Source organism: Myotis myotis, unplaced genomic scaffold (assembly GCF_014108235.1).
Source record: "Myotis myotis isolate mMyoMyo1 unplaced genomic scaffold, mMyoMyo1.p scaffold_m19_p_5, whole genome shotgun sequence".
NCBI lineage: Eukaryota > Metazoa > Chordata > Mammalia > Chiroptera > Vespertilionidae > Myotis > Myotis myotis.
Window position 1 is genome coordinate 44,144,340 of NW_023416357.1, and position 25,038 is coordinate 44,169,377.

General features: G+C 38.0%; 1 protein-coding gene across 2 annotated transcripts in view; it reads left to right on the forward strand.

The window, feature by feature from the left end:
* MSH3 (mutS homolog 3) overlaps nucleotides 1-25,038 on the forward strand; it is a 128,171-nt gene that overhangs the window by 65,047 nt on the left and 38,086 nt on the right. For both annotated transcript variants that reach the window (XR_004967549.1, XM_036309189.1), the window contains exons 14-17: nucleotides 11,253-11,440; nucleotides 12,103-12,271; nucleotides 17,399-17,463; nucleotides 19,785-19,901. Coding sequence is in view for 1 of the 2 variants with exons in the window: in XM_036309189.1 (XP_036165082.1) it covers nucleotides 11,253-11,440; nucleotides 12,103-12,271; nucleotides 17,399-17,463; nucleotides 19,785-19,901 (539 nt within the window). In the remaining variant the exon portion in view is untranslated. The remainder of the gene's footprint in view (nucleotides 1-11,252; nucleotides 11,441-12,102; nucleotides 12,272-17,398; nucleotides 17,464-19,784; nucleotides 19,902-25,038) is intronic.

Genomic DNA, 25,038 nt, shown 5'->3' on the forward strand with positions numbered 1-25,038 from the left:
GGTTTTTTTTGTGCGTGTGTGTTTGTTTTTTTTCCACTTAAAGGGAGGAATCACCTGTCTCTTTATGGTAAAAGCTATGGGAAAGGGGGTCTGTTGGTGTAACACTAAATAGTTCAGGACAGGTAAACAAAGAGTAACTTTGTGTTGTAAGCTAGTTTCTAAAGGCCAAATTCTGTAAAGGCCACGTGTTAACATATAAAATTTTGTAGTTACATTAATATTGAGTAAATTTGTTGGTATGTCAAATTTCAGTTTACCAGTTTTACTGGAATGTGAATTCACATTGACAAATGCTGAGGTGGTTTAAGAACCTAAAGTGAGGTTTGAATAGTATTGAGCACTGTCTTGCTGCAGTTATTGTATCCAAATTCTAGGAAAAATAAATTGATGCTAGAAAAAAAACACACCTCAAAATGGTTAAAGGACTTAAATGTTAAGACGGGAAATCATAAAAATCCTACAAGACTCCATAGGCAGCAAAATATCGTACATATGTCGTAGCAATATCTTTACTGATACAGCTCCTAGGGCAATGGAAACTAAGGAGAAAATAAACAAATGGGACTACATCAAAATAAAAAGCTTTGCACAGCAAAATAAACCATCAACAAAACAACAAGAAAGCCCACTGCATGGGAGAACATATTTGCCAATGTTATCGCATATAAGGGTTTAATCTCCAAAATTTACAGGGAATTCATACAACTTAACAAAAGGAAGATAAACAACCCAATCAAAAAATGGGCAAAGGACCCAAGTAGACACTTTTTGAAAGAGGACATACACAAGGCCGAGAGAAATATGAAAACATGCTCAAAGTCACTAATCATCCAAGAGATGCAAATCAAAACAACAATGAGGTACCATCTCACACCTGTCAGAATGTCTATCATCAACAAATCAACAAACGACAAGTGTTGGCAAGGATGTGGATAAAAAGGAACCTTCATGCACTGCTAGTGGGAATGCAGACTGGTGCAGCCAATGTGGAAAATAGTATGGAGTTTCTTCAAAAAGTTAAAAATGGAACTCCCATATGACCCAGTAATCTTACTTCTAGGAATATATCCCAAGAAACTACAAACAACAATCAGAAAGGATATATTATATGCACCCCTATGTTCATAGCAGCACAATTTGCAATAGCTAAGATTTGGAAACAGCCTAGGTGCCCATCAGCAGATGAGTGGATTAAAAAACGGTGGTACATCTACACAATGGAATACTATGCTGCTATAAAAAAGAAGGAACTTTTACCATTTACAACAACATAGATGGAACTGGAGAGCATTATGCTAAGTGAAATAAGCCAGTCGGAGAAAGATAAATATCTCACTCATATGTGGGATATAATGGTCAACATAAACTGATGAACAAAAACAGATCCAGAGACAAGGTAGCACTGAACAGACCGGCTAACCTCAGAGAGAAGGCGGGGGGGAGGAGGGAGGGCGGTTAGAGATCCACCAAGGGACTTGTATGTATGCATATTAACATGTCCAATGGACTCCGACACTGGGGTGGTGGGGGCTTGTCCTGGGGGATGGGAGTGGTGGGGGCTGGGGGCAGTCAACTGGGGAAAAAAGAGACATATGTAATACTTTAAACAATAAAAAAAATGAAAAAAAAAATGACAGGACAGGTTTTTCACTCTTAGGGAAATAATTTACTTTATGGTCAAAAGGTAAACTTCCAGTTATAAAATAAATAAGTTATGGAGATACAATGTAGTCTGGTGACAATAGTTAACAATACTGTATTGTATATTCAAAAGTTGCTAGGATAGTAGATCTTACAAATTCTCATCACAAAAGACAACCTTTGTGTACTGTTGGTAGTACTGAAATTAGTGAGGCACTATGGAAAAGAGTATAAAGATTCCTCAAAAAAATGAAATATAAAACTACAAGATGACCCTGCAATTCCACTTCTGGGTATTTATCTGAAGAAAATGAAAACACCAATTTGAAAGATATATAATCCTTATTTTCATTGCAGCATTATTTACAACTAGAGGCCCGGTGCATGAAATTCATGCACGGGTAGGGTCTCCAGGCCTGGCTGGTGATCAGGGCTGATCTGTAGGGTGACCAGTGTTCAGGGGGCCCCACTGTCACTCATCTTGGCCAGCCTGGCGCCAACCACACGCTGGCCTGGCCCCCGCTGCCAGTTGCCTCCCACCACTGGCAGCCACCAATCTGGTCTCTGTATCTGTGAGTTTAGTTTTTTTTTTTATTGTTGTTGTTATTGTTGTTTCTTTAGATTTCACATATAAGTGAGATCATACAGTATAGAATCTAATTGATTTTAAAGGTATTCAATGGAGAAAGAATGACTTTTTTAAAAGAATTTCAAATATCCTTTACTAAAGAACTTATGACTCACTCAGAAGCTGTTCCTTGTTGCTGTTTTAATGTTTAATGTGCGTAAAGATTGGTTTGAAAAGTGAAGATTAGAAATGATGTAGTAACAAACCAAATCATTAGGAAATCTAAATACTTTAAGCCAAATTTTTATGGATAGTTAGCTGGCTCTTGGAACCCGCCATCAAACACATGTCTGTTCTTTATCATTAGAGTACTCTAAAAATCTTCTGCTGTATGCACCAAATGGTGAGTGGTATTCTGGGTACAGGATGTTTTAATTATGTGAAATTCATAAAACGGTGAGGAACAATGTTTGGCTGTTGTGGAAGCAGTAAGCCTATCCCATCTTGCTGTGTGTAAGATGCCATGGGATAGGCACAAATAGGTATTTTTACAATGATAATAATAGAGGACCCCAAGTGGGTTGACCCTGAAATAAAATAAACATTTCTTGCCGGAACCGGTTTGGCTCAGTGGATAGAGCGTCGGCCTGCGGACTGGAGGGTCCCAGGTTCGATTCCGGTCAAGGGCGTGTGCCTGGGTTGCGGGCATATCCCCGGCGGGGAGTGTGCAGGAGGCGGCTGGTCGATGTTTCTCTCTCATCGATGTTTCTAACTCTCTATCTCTCTCCCTTCCTCTCTGTAAAAAATCAATAAAATATATTAAAAAAAAAACAAAAAAAACCCATTTCTTTTAATAGAACTTAAAATCCAGATCTTAGAAAATTGTGATAGTTACAGGAACCAATTAACTTTTTTTTTTTTTTAACTCAAGAACTTTTTTGTAAGAAAGTGACACATAACTGCTAAGGTTGGCATATACTTAAAGGATAATAGCACTTAGTAAATGTCGGAAAGACAGTGATTCCAGAATTTTTTGTGGGTGAGAGTAGTTTTTTAGCCAGACTGGGGTAGGCCTGAAGCCAGATTTCCAGTGCGGAGCTTCGGCTGGGCTCTTCCGGCCTGTGATGCTGGCTTTTGCACTTGCGGGTCTGTGCTAATGCTCTTCCACAGGGCAGTGCGCTGCTGGGAATGGGGCTGCGCTGGAGTGGCTCTGGGAGCAGCTGCCTTGTCCTCTGCCTCAGCTTTCCCCACATCCTCAGCTTTCTTTCAGAACCATTGAAAGACACTTGAGAGTAATCTTCCTTGGGCACTTAGGACTTGATTGGAAAGAGCTTCTGGTTTTCAGTCTGCTTCTGTTGTTGACTTAAACTTTACATCCCATCTGAGCATGAAAAAATCAACCCTTTTTTCCTTCTCAAATTGCAGTAATCTCATGTAAGTTATTATTAAAAACTAGAGGCCCAGTGCACAAAAATTTGTGCACTGGGCTTGTGCCCTCTCACAGTCTGGGACCCCTCAGGGGATGTCCATCTGCTGGCTTAGGCCTGCTCCCCAGGGGATCGGGCCTAAGTTGGCAGTCAGACATCCCTCTGGCAGCCCAGGAGCATTCGGGAGATGTCCACTTGCCAGCGGGGAACAGGCCTAAGCTGCAGTTGGACATCCTTAGCGCTACTGAGGAGGCAGGAGAGGCTCCCACCACCACCGCTGTGCTGGCAGCTGGCAGCCTGGCTTGTGGCTGAGCAGAGTCCACAGGGGGAGCACACTGATCACCAGGGGGCAGCTCCTGCATTGAGCATTTACCTCCTGGTGGTCAGTGTGTGTCATAGTGACCAGTCATTCCCAGCCGTTCTGCTGTTAGGGTCAATTTGCATATTACCTTTTTATTATATAGGATAGAGGCCTGGTGCATGAGTGGGGGCCGGCTGGTTTGCCCTGAATCAGTGTGTCCCGGATCAGGGTGGGGTTCCCACTGGGGTGCCTGGCTAGCCTGGGTGAGGGGCTGAGGGCTGTTTTAAGGCTGGCCATGCCCCCCAGCAACCCAAGCTCCCAGCCTCTCCTTTTTTTAAAACTGGGATTTATTTATCTTCTATAATTGAAACTTTGTAGTCTTGAGCGGAGCCCAGGTCTGGCTGGAAGCCTGGGGTGCCCCTAGCAACCCAGGCTCCCAGCCCCTCCTTGAGTGGAGTCCATGGCTAGCTGGAAGCAGGTATATGGGATTTATTTATCTTCTATAATTGAAACTTTCTAGCCTTGAGCGGAGTCAAGGGCCAGCCAGAGCAGGTGGGAAGCTTGGCTTCCTTCATCACTGGGGGCAACCCAAGCCACCTGTTCCCTCCAGCTCCGTGGCCTCCACCATCTTAGTTGGGTTCATTTGTATACATGCTCCTGATTGGCTGGTGGGCGTGGCTTGTGCATAGTGAAGTGATGGTTAATTTGCATTTTTCTCTTTTATTATATAGGATTATATTGAAAATATTTATTTTTAGTCTTTCATTTTTTTGGTTTTCTTTATTAAATATATTTTTATTGATTTCAGAAAAGAAGGATGAGGGAGATAGAGATAGAAATATCAATGATGAGAATCATTGATAGGCTGCCTCCTGCACACCCCCCTACTGGAGATTGAGCCTGCAACTCCAGGCATGTGCCCTGACAGGGAATGGAACCATGACCTCCTGGTTCATAAGTGGACACTCAACCTCTGAGCCACACCAGTTGGGCTAGTCCTTCATCTTTGTTAAAATGTATCAAGTGACTATTGACCAAAAAGCTTCTAGTTCCACATTTATGCAAATAGTCCAGTTTCCTGTATGTATCTTTCCCAGCATACAGTGGCCTTTCTGGAGAAGAGGTGCTTTATGCTACACTTTAACTAAACTTTTGTTCAGTTGGATCTAACATCTTATTTTTCTGCATAATTTAATTCATTCCTTATAGTTAGTAGTTGTCTTTCGAAATACGTTCTTATCATTAATCCATTTTATATATATTACTTATTGTGTATACTTACCATTAACTCAATCCTAAATCTCTTTTACCTCAAGATATTTAATTTCATAAACTATTTTTTAAAAATATATTTTTATTGATTTCAGAGAGGAAGGGAGAGGGAGAGAGAGATAGGAACATCAGTGGTGAGAGAGAATCATTGATCAGCTGCCTCTTGCACGCCCCCTACTGGGGATTGAGTCTGCAACCCAGGCATGTGCCGTTGACCGAATCGAACCCAGGACTCTTCAGTCCACAGGCCGATGCTCTATCCACTGAGCCAAACCAGCTAGGGCTCAAATATTTTTTAAATTTTATTTTCTTGAGCCTTCTTAACTGATCCAACCTGGACTAGTTGCCCTTCTCATTACAACTGTTATACAACTACCTTCTTAGGTTCCCTTTATTTCCCTTGAATTGAATCTTCTGTTTTCTGTATTTCATGTATTCCTCTTGGTTTCTTCCTTCTGTTTGATGAACTACACCCTCAGAAGCATTCTGAGAAGGGGTATTGAAATGTTTTGAGACATTGATATCTGGAAATGTCTTTTTTTCCCCTACTTTCACTGTTTTTGGTAGTTTGGATATAAAACTCTAGGCTACAAATTATTTTCCTTCGGGGGCACAGACATACAATGGGGTAAAGATAGTTTGTTCAATAAATGGTGCTGGGAAAATTGGGCAGTTATGTGCAAAAATGGAAACCAAGCCACCTTTTTACACCATACACAAGAACAAACTCAAAATGGATTAAAAACTTAAATTATATACTTGAAACCATAGAATCTTAGAAGAAAACATTGGCAGTAACATCTCGGACATTTCCCATAACAATATTTTTTTCTAATATATATCCTCGGGCAAGGGAAACAAAAGAAAAATAAACAAATGGGACTACACCAAACTGAAAAGTTTTTGCACAGCCAAGGAAAACATCAACAAAATGAAAAGACAATCCACCAAATGGGGGAACATATTTGACAAGACACATCTGATAAGGGCTTAATATCCAACACTTACAAAAACCTTATAAAACTCAACACCAAAAAACAATCATTCCAATTAAAAATGGGCAAAGGACCTGAAAAGATATCTCTCCAAAGACATACAGATGGCCAATATATATATGAAAAGATGTTCAACATCAATAATCATCAGAGAAATGGGCAATGCATATATGCAAATAAGTTCTTTGGTTATTCTCTTCCCTCTCTTCCTGCTCCCCACTCCCTTCTCTTTGAGATTCATCAGTTTGTTCTATGCTTCCATTGCCTCTGGATCTGATCTGTTTAGTTTGTCCTTTTATTTTGTTCATTAGATTCCACATATGAGTGAGATCATGTGACATTTGTCTTTCTCTGACTGGTTTATTTTGCTTAACGTAATACTCTCCAGGTCCCTCCATGCTGTCTCAAAGGGTAAGAGATCCTTCCATTTTATAGCTGCATAATATTCCATGGTGTATATGTACCACAGCTTTTTTATCCACTCATCTGATGGGCACTGGGGCTGCTTCCAGATCTTAGCTATTATAGTATCTTAGAATTTTCCTCTTGGGCTTGTGAGCTTCCCCAGATACTCTTTCAGCCTCCTGACTAGCTAACAATATTCTGGGATGTAAAGGGGGACAACTGGGAATCTCAGTGTTTAGTTTGTCACTGTTCTTCTAATCCCTTGCTATTGGTGGTACCTTCATCTTTCACAGTGCCTAAGGCTGGTTCAGGATAGTCTATGTTTTAACTTCTCCAGAAACTAAATTAGTCTTCTGTAGTGTGGGAGAGTGGTGGTTGCCCAGTGGCAGGGAGAGGAATAGGAGACTGAGGGATTTAATTACTTCTTAAGTCACTTTCAACCAATCATTTCCTCCCTCTCCCCTCAATTTCACTTACAAAGGTAATTTGTGCCACCATTTCCTGAGTATTTTAGGATTCTTGTTGTATCTCAAGCTGGATCCTAGTTTTCCTCAGGGCCAGCTTATGATGAAAATATTTTGAGTCTTCAAAGTCAATTACCACTTATCTATTTACTTAGAACGTCTAAGACAAGCATGTCAAACTCCCGGCCAGTGCTTGTTCTAAGATGTTGATGCAGTTGATCTCAGCCAAAAGGCTGAGAAGTGATATAAGATGTTGTTGCTGTTGTCTTTTCTCCTGGTTATTCTTGTGGTGTCCTGCCTTTTTAAGCAGTCTTTGACTGTAGTTTCAAGATAGAGTGAAATTAGATGGACATGAAATTAAATAGCCCATTCTCTTTTTCAGAAGCTCCAGTGTCAAAAGTATTCATGCTCTATAAAAGATTACAGCAATGTACACGGGTTTGAAAGAGAGTGAAAAGTCTTCCTCTACCATCCTCACATACCCACTATCCAGAGTAAATTACCTATGTACCTTTCTAGAAATTTTTAATTTATACTTTTATTTCTATAGAATAATGCATATAATTTAAAGAATCACAAATAAAATTTTACTTTGTAAATATATATGTATAATTAATATATGTTGAAATTATGGAGTTCCATATCAATTTATACATCAGTATGTACACATGTCTGAATTTTTAAACTGTTTCACACCTTGTGTGAGTTTTTTCTAATATTTCATTTGCTGGATATTGGTTTCTTATTTATCCTTTTAGTATTATTATAAACAATTTACTATAAATATTCAGGTACATATATTTTTCACTGCTTGCTATACTATTTTAGTTAAATTTTTAAAAGTATAATGCTTAGTCAAAGGATATGTGTACTTTTTTATTATGATGATGTGTCAAATTCTCCTTCAAAAAGGTTATCTCTCTATGAATAGTATATAAAAATGTCTCTTATGACTTGGTTATTATCAAGCTTTAAAATTTTTGACATCCTGATAAGTGAAAAATGCTATCCTGTATTTTTATTTTATTTATTTATTTTTGACATTTTCTCATCTTTATTTTTAGATACATCCTCCTCCTGGTATTGCTTTAAGAATACAATATTTTTAATGTATAAGCCTTTATGTTATTATTATTAATTCTTGGCTTTATTTCTGTTTTCATCATTCATATAAACTTGTAAAATGTATAGTTAGGATTATAGTATATACAGTGCTCTCACTATAGAGCTTTACTTCTCTGTTAAATAAAAATAGTTTAAATAAATATTGTTAGACCCATGGCTTTTTACGTACCGTATTCTTTTTTTAAAATCTTTATTGTTCAGATTATTACATTAGTTACTCTTTTTTCCCGCCATAACTCCCCTCCACCCAGTTCCCACCCCACTCTCCGCCCTCACTCCCCACCCACTGTGCTCATCCATAGGTGCATGATTATTGTCCAATCTCTTCCCTCACCCCACACCCCTTCCCTCCCCCACCCCCCAAGAATAGTCAGTCCATTCCCTTTCTATGTCCCTGATTCTATTACAATCACCAGTTCATACTGTTCATCAGATTATTTATTCACTTGATTTTTAGATTCACTTGTTGATAGATGTGTATTTGTTGTTCATAATTTGTATCTTTACCTTTTTTCTTCTTCTTCCTCTTCTTAAAGGATACCTTTCAGCATTTCATATAATACTGGTTTGGTGGTGATGAACTCCTTTAGCTTTTTCTTATCTGTGAAGCTCTTTATCTGGCCTTCACTTCTGAATGAAAGCTTTGCTGGATAAAGTAGTCTTGGTTGTAGGTTCTTGGCATTCATCACTTTGAATATTTCTTGCCACTCCCTTCTGGCCTGCAAAGTTTCTGTTGAGAAATCAGCTGACAGTCGTATGGGTACTCCCTTGTAGGTAACTGATTTTCTTTCTCTTGCTGCTTTTAGGATTCTCTCTTTGTCTTTTGCTCTTGGCATTTTAATTATGATGTGTCTTGGTGTGGTCCTCTTTGGATTCCTTTTGTTTGGGGGTTCTCTGCGCTTCCTGGACTTGTAAGTCTATTTCTTTCACCAGGTGGGGGAAGTTGTCTGTCATTATCTCTTCAAAGAGGTTTTCAATATCTTGCTCTCTCTCTTCTTCTGGCACCCCTATAATTCTGATGTTGGTACGCTTGAAGCTGTCCCAGAGGCTCCTTACACTATCTTCATACTTTTGGATTCTTTTTTCATTTTGCTTTTCCGGTTGGAAAGCATTTTGTTTTTTGCTTCTTCGTATTTCAAATCTTTGACTCGATTCTTGCGATCCTCTGGTCTGTTGTTGGGAGTCTGTATAATGTTCTTTATTTCAGTCAGTGTATGCTTAATTTCTAGTTGGTTCTTTATCACAACATCGAGGGTCTCATTAGATTTCTTGAGGATCTCACTACATTTATCGGCGGTCTCACCAGTCTTTTCGAGGGCCTTATTAAGTTTATTGGCGGCTTCTAGACAGTTCTTTAAAGACCTTAAAAGTGTGGTTTTGAACTCTATATCCAGCAGTTTGCTTTCCTCCCATTCTGTCGTTTGTGTCCTGTTTCTTTGTCTCAGCATTTTTTATGCTTCGCTGTGTCGATAGAGTGCCTTTCTGTGCTAAGTGTCCCAATTACCTGAGGTAGACACTCTTGGTGCACCCTCTTGTGGTCTTTGTGCACAGTCTTATTGTAATTAAGCCTTGATTGTTGTAGTTATCGCTGTGAGAAATTGACCTCCAGGCCAATTGGCTGTGAGAATCAGCTGTGTCTACAGTGGGAGAACTTCTGTGCTGGAGACACCCCTCTGGGGCTAGACTTGCTTCGATGGGGCTTTGGTGCTCACTGAGTCTGCCCCCTGAGTGTGTCTTTTATGGTTCCACGGAGCTGCAAACTGGATGGGTCACTCTGACCTCTGATTTTCCTGGCTCCTGGATTTCTAGGGAGGTGCTAATCTAGCCTTTGCCTGAGGCTATCCAGAAAAAGTCTCCCTGCAGGGCTTGGGGGAGGCGGGTCCCAGGGGATCTATAGGGCAGGCAGAGTGGGGCTAGCAGTTATGGCTGCTCTCAGTCCCATCCCCAGGGGCTCTGCCTCTCAGAGTCCCAGCAACCCCTGCAAACCTCGGAGAGAAAGCTGCCTTCGAGTTCCGACCAATGCCAGACAGTCCCGCTTCTCCCGTTTGAGTCTGGGTCCCTAGAGACTCGCCTGGATCTGGAGCTCAGAGTCTGAGACTCCCTCCCGATTGAAACAGACAACCGCGCCCTCAGCCGCCAGCCCGCTCTGCATGCACTCCGCACCTTAGTATTTTACTTCAGCACTGCGCCTCCTCTGAGTCTCGGTATGCTTTTGTCTTTCCTCCTAGTTGTAGAACTTCCACTCAGCCAGCCCTCCTGTGGTTCTGGATGATGTCCGTTCCGTCTTTTAGTTGTATTTTTGAAGTGGTTGTTCGAGGCAGCAGCTATCCTGTATTTTTAATTTGCTTGTCCTAGTTATATGTGTGATTAATCATGTGCTTATTGGAAATTCTTTTTTTATGAGCTGCATAGTCAGTTCATTTAGCCATTATTCTTTGGATTACTCATTTTCTTCATGTAAGATTGTAAGAGCTCAATATATTTGGGGGGGATTTTGTCCTTCATCTCTCATATGTCTTACAGATATTTCCCCAAAATTGTCTTTTATATTTTTGACATTGTTTACTGTATTTTTGCTATGTGTTCAGTGTATTTGAAAATGAAAAACTGTTGAGCAACTATTGGCTTTACTATTTCTGTCTCAAATTATTTTCCTTATAGCTTTAAAATATTTTATAAAGTGTTTAAACTATTAATTTGACATTTAGATGGTATCAGCAGTATTTTATTTCAATTATCTATAATAATAAAAGCGTAATATGCTAATTAGACCAGATGTCCTTCTGGATGACCTTTCAGACGAAGCCGGGGCTGCCCGGGTCCCGGGTGCCAGAGGGAAGCCTGGGTCCTAGGTGACAGAGGGAAGCCGGTGCCAGCAGCTGGGGGAAGGAAGGCCTACTCTTGCATGAATTTCGTGCATCAGGCCTCTAGTATAGTTTATAAAATAAATTAAAACTTTGTTTTATTCTGATTCTAACTTTAAAGTAGATCACAAATTAAATTTTATTTTCATGTATTATGTGCTATCTGGGTAAAAACTATTTCTATTTTCAGTGTTCTACCAAAGAGTTCTTCTTGATTGTCAAAACCCTTTATCACCTGAAGTCAGAATTTCAATCATTAATACCGGCTGTGAATTCCCATGTTCAGTCAGACCTGCTCCGGACGTTTATTTTAGAAATTCCTGAACTCCTCCGTCCAGTGGAGCATTACTTAAAGATCCTTAATGAACAAGCTGCCAAGTAAGTAGCAAACTCAGTTCTTTCTTTCCAGTGGAGGAGGTTTTAATTTGCTTGTCCTAATGCGTTTGCCATTTGATTTGTGGATTCTTAAACTTCACTAAAAGTAATGGAAGAAATTGCATGTGAAATTAGAATTGTGATTGGATACTAAAGGCTGTTTTACAGCTAGAAGTAACACTTTGCTATCTAAAATTTAGGCAGTTCACCATCTAGGATAGATGCAGTACTTACTCAGGTATCAGATGATGAAAATACTCAGGTGTCAGATGGCATCTTGTACTCATTTGCTAGAAATCCAGGGATGGTCGGCCTTAAATTTAGAAATGACAAGCAGAGTTATCCTTTATTAAGCAGTCCTTTTACATTCATCCCACAAAGAACTCTATATCAAAGAAAGAGGAATTGACAGTATTTATGTTTGTGTTTATTTTCTGAATAGGCAAACAATGCATATTGGTTTTTACCGTTGGAATCATGAGCTTGCAAAATGAAAATGGTGTTAGGATAATTTTGTTTGTTTTCAAAGAAATTTACCCATAAATATTTAGTGGCAGTTTTCCAGCCTTTCAACCTTTTGGGTTTACATCATGCTGCAAAAAAGAATTGATAACTGTTATAAGTGATATGCTTTAATATATATATTTGCATTTTTTATTTTTTAGAATTGGGGATAAAACTGAATTATTTAAAGACCTTTCTGATTTCCCTTTAATAAAAAAGAGGAAGGATGAAATTCAAGGAGTTACTGACAAGATCCAAATACATTTGCAAGAAATAAGAAAAATACTGAAAAATCCTTCTGCACAATATGTGACAGTATCAGGACAGGAGGTAACATCAAAAATACTTTTATTGTAAAATCTGTTTTAAAATACAGATAAAAATATGAGGATAGAATGAAAACATTATTTTGTTCAGATTTCCTGTTTTGTTCCTTAGAGATATGTTGTAATATTTGTTTCGATAAGAATTATTTTAATAAGTATTTTGTTTATTTACTGTAGTAGATCAACTTGGTAAAACCATGCAACTTAATGTTGCATGTGCTTTAATATTAGCCGTTGAATTGATAGAAAACCCTGATTGTTGTAAATAGTGACTTCAGGATTCATTTATCCTAAATCCAGGGGAGAGCCGTTAGTCTTTGGTTCCTTGTTTGCAGATGACGAAATGACCGAAGTGAACCACTTGTGTCGATCACATAGTGATTATTGGCAGGGCTTCCTTCTGAAGTTAGGAGTGTAGGTGCTAACAAACCAAAAGCAAACTACAGTGAAAACCTCTCTTAGTGAGACTTCCATGGGCTTACGGTGCTGTTTAGAATGTGTTTTTGGTACGTGTACTTCAGTTTAAAGTTTGATGTTAATTCTGAATGAGAACCTGGAAAAACTATTTTTTTTAAGTGTGGTTGTACCTTTTGGTCCTGTTCTGAGTCTCGAGGCATGCCTCTTCTAGATCTTATGTTTAATAAAAGATAAAGATTCTAATGGAGGAATGTTTATTAATCTTATGCCACTTAACGACATTAAGTCAGCCTGTGTTCTGGACTAAAATTATTAAGATGTTATATTATCCTCAGGCAGACATTTTACAGTGCATTCCACATGGAGCTCTATATCACAGAACAATTATTGACAGTATTCATACTTTTTCTCCCCCCCTTTCCCCCTGAACAGGCAAATACCAAATATTTAATTGTATGTCTTGGTTTCACCATGCAATCATGACCTTGCAAAGTGACAAGTGACTCTTCTGGCTATTTATTGAAATGAGATGATCAAAACTGCTTAGTAACATTAATAAAAGATATGTAGTAGAAAAGTGATTAGCTGGTGTTACCATGGGGAAAGCCGAGTTTAAGTGTCAGTCCTTGCATTCACATGCTGTGTGACAAAGGGTCACCTTTGTCATGAGTCTACCATGAAGACCGATTGTGCTAAAATACGTGAATGTGCTTTCTAATCATAAAGCACTACAAAAATATTACTCAAATAATAATAATAATAATAGTAGTAATATAGTTACCATTAACCAGCACTTGTTAAAGTCTAGAATGATGCTAAACGCTTTGCATATGTTATCTAATTTAATCCTTGTAACGACACAAGAAGGGGTTTTTCCAGTTTTGCCGGAAAGAAAACTGGAGTGCGTAGGTAAGTCAGAAGCCCAGTTCCATCCTAGTTCTGCCTGACTCTTTCTACCATGTCATTATTTCACTCTACTCATAGATACCAACATAAGGGATTCTCAACATCATGGACTTTATTTAATCCAGACATTTTAGAGCTCATACTATTCAAATTAAAATAAAACTTAAATCTTGGGAAAACAGTCCTGGAATCGATTGGCAGTTTTTAAGTAAAAATAATGAGGAACTCATAAAGGATACTAAATTAGTTATTTTGTTTTATTTTTATCAGTGTAGCATTGAAGTTTAAGAAAAAGCACCACATGGAGATGAAATAATTGTATTACAAATGATTAGGGAGGGAGGGAGATTATTTTATTCTTTACTTAACCTTTACTAGGTTAAGTGATGAATTTGAGGTGAGAAATTTCTTAGTTATTAACAGTAGAATGGAATCTCATTGGTTGTTGGGGTCCAGCCCCAGCAGGTCCAGGGGTTCCCAAAGGTGTGGATGGAGTCGGTGAAGAAGGAATGACAGGGAAACAGCATTCAGTCGATCAGCATAGCCAGGTTCTCCAGCCAGGTTCTGTCTTTATTCTCCTGTTACATCTGTATTTATACCAGTTGATTTTAATCCTATCCATTCTATTCCAAAGGTTAGGGCGTTTGTTATCTCCATTCCAAGGTCACTACTCTACTGTTCTGTTAAGTTATAAGGAAGTAACTGAGGAGATTATCCTAAGTAAAGATTTTGTAGCTTAAGCGTGATTGTTCGTAGTTAAAGTGATTAATTACCCGCCTAGCACTTAGTTAAGGGGTTTTATTCCCTTCTTTAGTCCTGTTAATCCCTAACTCCAGGGAAAAATCCCCACCTGGGGAAACACCCTTTCCTGGAGAGGTGACCTTGGTTAAAACACATAGTTTTAAGAAGGAGAGCAACCATATTAAGAACAGTATGCCATATACCCCAGGTCCCTTGAAACATATGCTGTGCAGATGTTTCTTCCCTGCAGCAACTGTGTCACGCAGCAAGGATGGACTGGCTTCCAGCAATTGGTTTTTAAAGACCTCCTACTATTAAGAATTTTAATAGTACAAATTAATGTAGAATCACTTCTATGACATTTTTGAGAATTAGTGATTCTAAATAAACACCAAATGAAGTCTAACTAGTCGGCATTGTTATAATCAGATTCTGTTAAAAATTTGTACTAAAGGTATATCAGCAAATTATTTTGAGATACTTAAAGGACTAAGAACAAACTTCATCAAATATGATTACTTCTGATCAGTGAGGGAGAAAGGGAGGAAAACCCTTATTTTATATACATGTGCTTCTATTTTATACCATTCTTTTCTGTCTGAAGTTTTACTTCTGTACAATAACTTTTGTAATAATCTTTATAAACCTGTTTATAGCAGTGCAAATGGTACATGGATATTTAAATAGGTAAATAGACTGTCAAGCCAGGGTTACTTTCGACAACATTCATTTTCACCTGTTCCCAGTTTTTATATACTCATTAGAATCCTAAGCCTTATTGACTATGGTGCCTTAGTGGCTCTGACTCTGAAAGTATTTGTTTATAAGGAAATAATGAAAGCAGAAACTTACATAGCTTTACATAGTTCACTGCTTCTGTTATGGCCTCTGTCATATTTTATGTATACAGAGAATTCTCTCTTAACCTTGAACTAAACATGGAATGGATATGGAGTCAGTTTTGGCCTGATCCCCACAGGCCAGGCCGAGAGACCCCACCGGTGCACGAATCCATGCACCAGGCCTCTAATTTGATGATAATTCTGAAGAGAAACACAGGCTGATGACCTGGGACCACTGGAGAAAGTGAGGAAACAGGATTAGCACTTACTGAGGAAGTGGCCCAGGAGCTTAACAAGCAGCAGGACCATGTGGGCTCTCCTGACTCCCACTCTGTCCTGCATCTGTATTGGTTCTGCGTGTGGCTTGCTGGAGGGGCTGTGCTCCTTAGGGTACACCCTGGATACTTACTGACTGAAGGGTTACGCTCCACCTGTTCATAAGCTGCTACAAGGGGCTGCGACCTGTAGTGGTTTGTAATGTGTATAAGACACAGATTTGAATCCAGCGTTGTCATGGCCAATTACTTCAAATTATGTACTTACCTAGCTGGCTGCCCAGTGAGCTCATTGAAGCAATTTGGGCTTCTTTTCCAATTTTTTTTACCACCTTTCGTCACCGCCATGGAGCTCTGTGTTAGTCATTTTGATCTAGATGTGTCCTTCCTGAATGTTAGTGATCCAATATGTTCCCAAATGTTTTGGTTTACTTTTGGCATAAATAACTCTTCCCAGACTTATTTTATCAAAAGACTGATATGTCTTCTCATAGAACATTTAAAAATAATATTTAACCAGAATTTTTTAGCATAGTTTTAAAGAGATTTTATAATTCCTATCCGTGATATTTATTTTATGTTTTTTCCCCCCTCACTCTTTGTAGCCAAAGTGGACTTTTTTGGACTCTTCACTCTTAACTGTTTAACTGGGTGTGGCAGATTTGAACTTATTAATTCTTCTCTAAACAAGAGGACATAATTAGTTAAAAATGTTTTGCTAAGAACAAAAATTCTTAAAACTGACTGTTAATTGGTAGTATAATTAATGTAAAAGCTACAATGTTTCTGTTATTAAAAAAGTAAACTCAAGAGCCAGGCTGATAACTATCTATGTAAGGCTAATAAAAGGCTATAAAAGGCTAATATGCAAAGTGTCCCCTCAGGAGTTTGACCGGGAGACCAGGAGTTCGATCGCTCACTGTGATGTGTGCTGAGCACCAGGGGGCAGCCCAGAATGAAGGAAGGCCCCGGCTGGCAGCTGGCAGCCAGGGAAGGAAGGCCCTGGCCAGCAGCCAGAAGGCCCTGATTGGCCCTGATTGCCAGCCAGGCCCAGGGACCCTACCCGTGCACAAATTTCATGCACCGGGCCTTTAGGTAATAATAAGCAGATTATAAATACCCCAAATGTTATAAAACTAATTAGTGTAAAAAAGTTCCTATAGCCATCTCAAAATTAGTGGTGGCCACAGAGCTTCTGGGTTCCATCCTGTACAAAATAGGTTTATTTATTTGAATAAAATATTGAATTTCATCGCAATAATACAGAAATGGGAGCAGGGAGATGAGATGATCTATAATGAATGCTAAAAATGAAAGGTGTGAGAGAACTTGATTTCACTTGCTTTTTGGCTGATTTCAGAAAAGCTGTCTTGTAGACCACAGTTGGATCTATAAAGATATAGTTTATATAACTTAAAGCACTCATGGGGATAAGTATCTTCCTTAATGATTGGGGAAGTCAGTGCTTTCTTTATGAGGATACTTTTAGAGCACTCAGGTTCCTTGGATAAAAGCTATTACAATAAATCCTCTTCTGTTCAGAATAGAGGAGGGACCATATCTCAAACTTGTATAACATCCAATAATTGAACATCTGTACTTAGAAATTCAGTATTTTTACCAAGTAATAGACTTTCTAACGTAAGTGGATACTAATAAACGAAATAGGTCATTGATGAAAAACATCACCATTTGTAGTATGCACAAAACAATGTTATAAACATTAACGTGTCAAATTATCTCCTCTGTTACAAACTTATGGCTCAATACAAATTGTACTTTATCTCCAATATTGGAACCACAGTTAATAATATTTGATTGTATGGACATACATAAACTCTCCCGAGAATAATACTGGATTTATTTGTTTAGAATAATATTTATTGAGGAAGCTTTAAAATATAATGGTTAATCATTTAAAAATCTAATTTTTATTTATATTTGTTTTAGTTTATGATTGAAATAAAGAACTCTGCTGTAGCTTGTATACCAACTGATTGGATTAAGGTTGGAAGGTAGGTTTGATAATATATATTTTTATATTAACATGAATTAAAATGACATTTATATATCTGTGTGCTACTGACTAATAATAACCACATCCTTTTCATAAAAAGCAATTCTTACCATTTTTTTTTAATGGAGCTTTAACCAAAGAAAAATTATTTTTCATTCTTTTTATCATGAATTTTAAAACATTTTTTCCTAAGGGCATTTTACTTGTAAACATTTGTTTTCTTGTTTTGTAAATTACTGTTCTATTTTTATACGTCAGAGTACACTTTAAACACGTGAGAGAAAAAAGTTGAGGGACCTTTAATTATAAGACTAATTTGGTTGCTTGAACTTCTTGATGAAAGCCATACCTGACATTTCTTTTATGAAGCTGAAATCCCATTTTCTACTTCCCCAAGCTCTGCATTTCTTTATTCTCTATGCTTTTCATGGCACATAGTTGTAATAGTTCATTACATCTTTTCTGTGAGTTACATCATGAATTGATGAAAATAAATTAATCAAAAACAAAATTAGAGGACTGCATTGAGACTGCGTTTTTTCCTTGGTTAGGCATTAATCCCCAAGAGGATTAATCCCCTGTGCTTTATGGAATATTTATTGCTACTGTTATTAATATGCTTGCATGAATTTGAGATGAAAATGTTACATTTGCTTTAGATAGTAGAAGAGTGGCTATAGCTGGTGGTGGTATGAAGGAACTCTGTTAAGACTGGAAGAAAATCTTGACATGATATGTCAATGGTTATTAATTTAGTATTTTAATTAAAAAAACTATTATCAATTGCCATTATCAAAGGATGTTGAAGATACAATTATGGGTTTCTTAGCTCTAAATACCATCTTTCTCCTCCCCTCCCCCCGTGTTACGAGAAGCTGTAATTGAGATTTGACTGTTGTTAATTTTAGGGGTTATTGTTTTCTTGCAGGCATTTTTTCCGTTATTTACTTTTGCCCTGTACTACAGCTAATGAATGGAAATATGCTTTATGAAGAGAAATGGCCAAAAATCATGTTAGTCTATGTAGAACAGTAACTGAAATTTGGTCAGAAGAGAAAGCTATGATAAATATATTTGCATAGAAATCTAGATGAGCTAATTTAAAAGCAACAGACAAAGCATAAATCTGTGCCAGCAACTTTTGAACCTGCAGTGATGTAAATTGAATGAATAAATAAGATAGTTTGGGGAAGCTTCATTATAATTTTTTATCTATTGTTTGGCTATTGGAGTCCTGACAGGGATAGATTAAAGTAGCATTAGTTAGATTTTAATCTGAAGGGTTACCCCTAGTCCAGTAACTTGCCACATTAAAGATAACTATGACAGCGTATTGCAGGAGTGGGGAGCAAAGGTCAGAATACATTCTGTCATCACTTGCTTATCACTCAACCCTGACCTTTTCTTTGTGAAGGTCTCATTATAGTAATAATATCAACAGCAGTAACAACCACCACGACCACCACAGAGCAAGTCCTAACATTGATACTAATGACAGAGATACTCTTAACCTCTATCTATTTGATCCTTTCAACAGTACCTGTGAGGTAGATGCTATTATTATGCCCATTTTATAGATGAGGAAAGTGATGGTTAGAGGTCAGTTATTTTTGCCCAAAGTCATATAGTAAGTGGCAAAGTTGGGGCCTTGGCCCAGATTCTCTGAGTGGGGACCCACGGCATCCCCTAATGTGCTCTACAGCTTCTTGAAGAAGCAGAGATTATACGCAAGCCCAGAGTAGGAGCACAGGGTATTTCTTCCCATCCAGGGTCACCATACATCTACAGTTAGACCACGAAGAACTCCTCTTTGCTTCCTGAATTTATGCATTGCTATTTTTGTAATGCTTTATTTTTTTTTCATGGAAATGTTTTAATGACACAGAAAAGTATAAAATATAAAGACTAGTATGGCCTTCACCAATGTATCCACTTTCCATCTTTGTCAGGACTTATTTTGCCATATTTGCTTCTGATTTTTTTTTTTAAAGCAAACATTTTCATTTAGTATAATTTAAAGAAAAAGCTTTCTGCTTATGAAATGAAAATTCTAAACTTTGACTTTGCCATATGGATATAATTTAAAATGCATTTTAAAAGCTTCCTGAACAAAGTCCTGTGAACTCCAAGTACTTTATTTACAACAAAGATCTTTGGAATCCAGAGTTCAGGGCCATAATTAAAGAATATTCTGTTTACAGCTATTTACTTTCAAGGTTCATCAGAGAATAATAAATAACTACTTTAATTTTGTGAAGAGATGGCATTACTGATTTTTTAGTAACCTTGATTTCCTATTTATGTTTTCCCCTCTTCTAGCACAAAAGCTGTGAGCCGCTTCCACTCTCCTTTTATTGTAGAAAATTACAGACATCTGAATCAGCTCCGGGAGCAGCTAGTCCTTGACTGCAATGCTGAATGGCTTGATTTTCTAGAGTGAGTTTACAGTGAAAAACACAATCTGACTTTTTGCTATGAGAAATAGACCGGAAAATCTTTCCATCAAAAAGAAAAGTAGGGATTACTGCTTGTGACCTGCCATAAAATAGTTGAGTACATGTGTCCTCTGATTTTATTTCTAATCCATTGAAATGTAAGCTCATTTTAGTCTTTGACAAGAGACCAAATATACTCTGTTGTTACTGTGCTAACATTTTGTTGTTAAGGATGTTTAGTAGAGTCATCTTTTTGAAATTCTACCTTGGACTTTGTTTACTTTTCTTATATAAAGGCTTAACATTTTCAGAGTTGGGCAAGTGTGGGTTAATTGTTTTGTTTCCTCCCTAACTTTTTATTTTGAAAAAATTTAAATCTGTGGGATAGTTGAAATGAATACCTATGTACCCTGAAGGTTAACCTAAAAGTGTTAATCTTTTGCCGTATTTGTCTTATACCTCTCATACGCTTTTTCCCCCTGAAACATTTGAAAGTAAGTTTTAGATATCAGAACACTTCACCCCTAAATATTTAAGCATACATTTTCTAAAAATAAGGATATGCTGCTATATAATCTTAATACCATTACCACACTTAAGAAAAATTATATGTATTTTTAAATTAATTTAAAAATATGTTTTTATTGACTTTTTTAGAGAGAGGGGAAGGGAGAGGGAGAGAGAGAGAGAAACATCGATGAGAGAGGAACATCATCTATCAGCTGCTTCCTGCATGCCCCCCACCGGGGATCAAGCCTGCAACCTGGCCATGCGCCCTGACTGGGAATTGAAGTGGTGACCTCTTGGTTCCTGGGTCAATGCTCAACTTCTGAGCCACACTAGCTGGGCAGAAAATTAATATTAATTTAAGAATATATTTAGTTACCTCCCTCAAATTTTTAAATGAAAGATCTAATCAACTTTTGTACATTGCATTTGGTTATGTTATTTCTTTAGTCTATTTGAATCTAGAATTGTGAAAAACAAAAAGGTTCCCCACCTTTTTGTTTTTTATAATATGAGATTCCTTTTGAAGAGTGTTTGCCGTTGCCTTAAAGAATATGTTATATTCTGGATTTATTAATAGTCATTGTTCATGCTGACACATTGAAGTCAGTAGTGTGTTGGTAAATGATTAACAGCCAGCTCTCTGGAACAGTAGTAGTGCTTGTGGGGTTTGCCGATTTCTGCAGTGTAAATATTTTCACCATGACTGATTTTAAGCTACTGTGGACAGGAGCTGGGAAGAGATGTGCACAAATGACTTCCATGAGGCCGTAGGCACTGGCCCTAAACCACCACTCATCTAAGCCCTTTAATACATACTCACTCATTATTCCTCACAAAAGCCCTGTGAGTTAAGATTTGTCACCCTCGATTTATAAACTATTAGAATGAGATGCAGAAATATGAAGTAGCTTATAGGTTAAGGATTGGAGCACAGATTCAAGCCAGGGTGTCTGATAGTGGCATCTGTACCCTTTGCCCTCAGGGTGTCAAGCCTGCCCAAGGGCAATCCATAGGCACCTCTCTAAACAAAAATCTCTCTTGGTCATTCTCTTTAAAAACTTCAACAGCAAATATTCAGCAAGTTCCTCCAGGGACTTTATATATATGTAAAGTAACCAATCTGACAAGTGGGGGGGGGGAGGGGAAGAACCAAAGAGATATTATGTGACAGTTTTTAAAAGGTTTGTATTTCTTTTTGCCCAGGGAAGTCTTCAATTATAGGGTCAGAAAAAGATTCTAATTTACTTATCCTGAGTCTTTTGAGGTTATCTTGACTCAGAGTCTTGCATCCAGAAACAGAAATTTGGTTTATTCCGTTCCTTTCTCTATTTACTTGCAATTTCCCATTTTAAGGGTTTTCAGGGCCCTTGAATCTCAGTTCTCTTGGCTTTCCCCTTAATAGTATCACTGAGAACATGAAAATTGGACTAAAATTACTTCCTTCAAGCTTCCAGGGCCACATCCAAGGGTTCTGAGATTTGGTGATGTAAGTCATATTCATTCTAGTCAGAGTATACATGACTTGATAAATTGGGTTACGTTCTCCCTTGTCATTATTTTAGACTAGAGAAGGCTCAGTCTCCCGGTTAAAAATGGGGCCTTCTCCTCGATTGCTTTTCTCCCTCCTCCCTTCATTTCTTATCAAATTCCTGTTTGTCTCTTTTCCTTCCTAAAGAGCTTTGATTGGCCCCTGCCTCTCCTGTTCCCTTCTATTAATACACCAAACCATGACCTCAAACCTTTCTTACTGTGTCAGCCCTCTTCCTGGGCTCTTCTATCAGGTTCACCCAGGAGAATCTGCTTGCATTATACCATCTGTTGCAAGTGAGAAACTGCCAAGAGTGAGCCAACATTAAATATGACATAACAGGAGATTAGGATACTCATGACATATTAAGTGAAGTGTGCAAAACAGTATTGAAGCATGATACAGTTCTGTATGTGAAAATTCACATATAGGCACAGCATCTAAATCTTTATATTTTAAAAAATCAAATATATATGCTTATATTAATATGATTATTGTCCATTTGTTTATATTCTTTGGAGAAATGTCTACTTACCCCGCGCGCCCCCCCCCCCCACACACACACACAGTCTCAAATATCAACTGATTATTTCTGAATGGAAAGGTTTCTGGATATTTTAATTTACTTTGTAAATACTAGTAATGATTTCAGAAGTTTATGTAATATACTAGTACATATATTACTTTCAAAATGAGAAAAATACATTAAAATTTTTATCTGAAAAAGAATACTGGCTGAAATGTAGTTACGAGCATTTGCAGCTAGAGCTCCCACTTGAGAACAGTGTTGATTGTTATGTGCACTGTTAATTGAGGTGCCAGATGGTATGAATATGATGTCATTTAAAACATTCACGAACCTGACATCAGAGGATTGAATACCAGCTATTACAAGTGTATTTGTCTCTGAGATACTAACTGTTGTGCATTGGTCATATTACTTTTGATTAAAATATTGCAAGAAATCAAGACTGGAAGAAATTCTATGAATGGGACCCTCTTTCAAAAAAAGTCCCTTCTTCGCCGGAACCGGTTTGGCTCAGTGGATGGAGCGTTGGCCTGTGGACTGAAAGGTCCCGGGTTCGATTCCGGTCAAGGGCATGTACCTGGGTTGTGGGGACATCCCCAGTGGGAGATGTGCAGGAGGCAGCTGATGGATGTTTCTCTCTCATCGATGTTTCTGACTCTCTATCTCTCTCCCTTCCTCTCTGTGAAAAATAAAATATATTTAAAAAAAAAAAAAAGTCCCTTCTTCTAGAAGATAGGCTGTGGATATTGAATAATCTTCTCAATTGCATAGTTTTTAAAAATTGAATTATAATATCTTTCATACAGTAGCGCCAATAAAAAATAAAGTATTTTCCATTTTTATTAACTTCAGGTATCATTGAGCAACATCTGATGGTAAACTGCCATAACAGCTTTGAACCCAAGTGTTTTAATCTGCCCTCTATGGACCAGCAGTATCTTCTGACCAGAGATTAAATTGCAGTGCTTTGGCTTCCTCCTTAAGTTGGCTGGTGGCTTAGTTGTAGAGCTGCATGTTGTTGTGACATAAACCCAGTCTATCAGATTGTTATCCGAATTGCCCAATTTTCATATTGTTGTTTTCGAAGTATGAATAATGTTTTAGAAATTTGGCAAAGTATAGAAACTGCACAAAGACCAAGAAGTCAAACAAGGTTTCATAAGAGTTATCATGATGATGATGTTTGAGGTTTATGATCATTTTTTATTTTATTCACATCTTAATATAATTAATGTGAGAAAGAATGTTGTTGTCCATATCAAAATAATCACCTTATGCCTCCCTGCCTTTTTATTACTATTTTTTAACTGAAATGGTCTCCACCGATAACTGTGTCACTCATTTTATGTCATCAGTTACCCTCACCCTAAGGCTGCTATGTATGAGCAAGTTAGAGTTGTGGTGACAAGACCTGAGAAGGATGGAGTGAGAGACAGGGAAAATGGACTGTTTTTATTAATGTCAAAGGTCCTTTGATACTCATGTCCAGAGAGGCAAGAGCAGAAACATCACATGGGGCTGCTCTCTGGCAAAAGAGAGAGTGCCAGAATAGGACGACCCGATGGGTCAGTAATGAAACAGGGACAGAATGGGCACAGTCCAGCGGGTGGAGGAATGGTCTGATCAAAAACCTGACGCCAACTAGGAAGGACGAGGCATAACCCCTGGGCAAGTGCTCCAGGGGTGTTAGGTTCACACAGCATGTGGCATCTTCAAAACTAAGAGGCATTTTAAGGTGGCAGCTGAGCGCCGCCTGTCTGCCCCCAGGCGCCAGTCTCCTTTGTGTTTGGGATTTAGCACAGCCTCTTACCACTGTTAGTGGGATTCATGTTGTTTGTTTTGATGCACTTTAATTCAGTGAGAAATAGGCAAATTGTGTTCATTACGTTCTGTGTACTCAGAGAAGTATAAAATATGCTGTAAATACACTTTTTAATTCACAAATAGTTAACACAAAAGTAAAGCTGGATACTTAAAATGTTTTTAGTATCTGAAAAAAGTCATTTACATAGAATACTTTATTCTAATGCTACAAGAAAAATCAGAAATTACAGATTCTAAAAAATCAATATAGTGATAATATAAGAATAACTGGTCATGTAGCAGCTTAATCTGGTGGCCTTTTCAAGCTAGCAAGCACTCTAAAACCCTTTGTTTTTAAAAAGCAAACAGACTACATCTCAAAGTTTCTATAACCCACCATACAATAGAGCAATCTATTTTTTTTTTAATTAAATCTTTATTGTTCAGATTATTACATTTGTTCCTCTTTTTTTCCCCCCCATAACTCCCCTCCTCCCAGTTCCCGCCCCACCCTCCGCCCTCACTCCCCACCCACTGTCCTCATCCATAGGTGCACGATTTTTGTCCAGTCTCTTCCCGCATCTCCCACACCCCTTTCCCCCCCAGGAATAGTCAGTCCATTCCCTTTCTATGTCCCTGATTCTATTATAATCACCAGTTCATTCTGTTCATCAGATTATTTATTTACTTGATTCTTAGATTCACTTGTTGATAGATGCATATTTGTTGTTCATAATTTGTATCTTTACCTTTTTCTTCCTCTTCCTC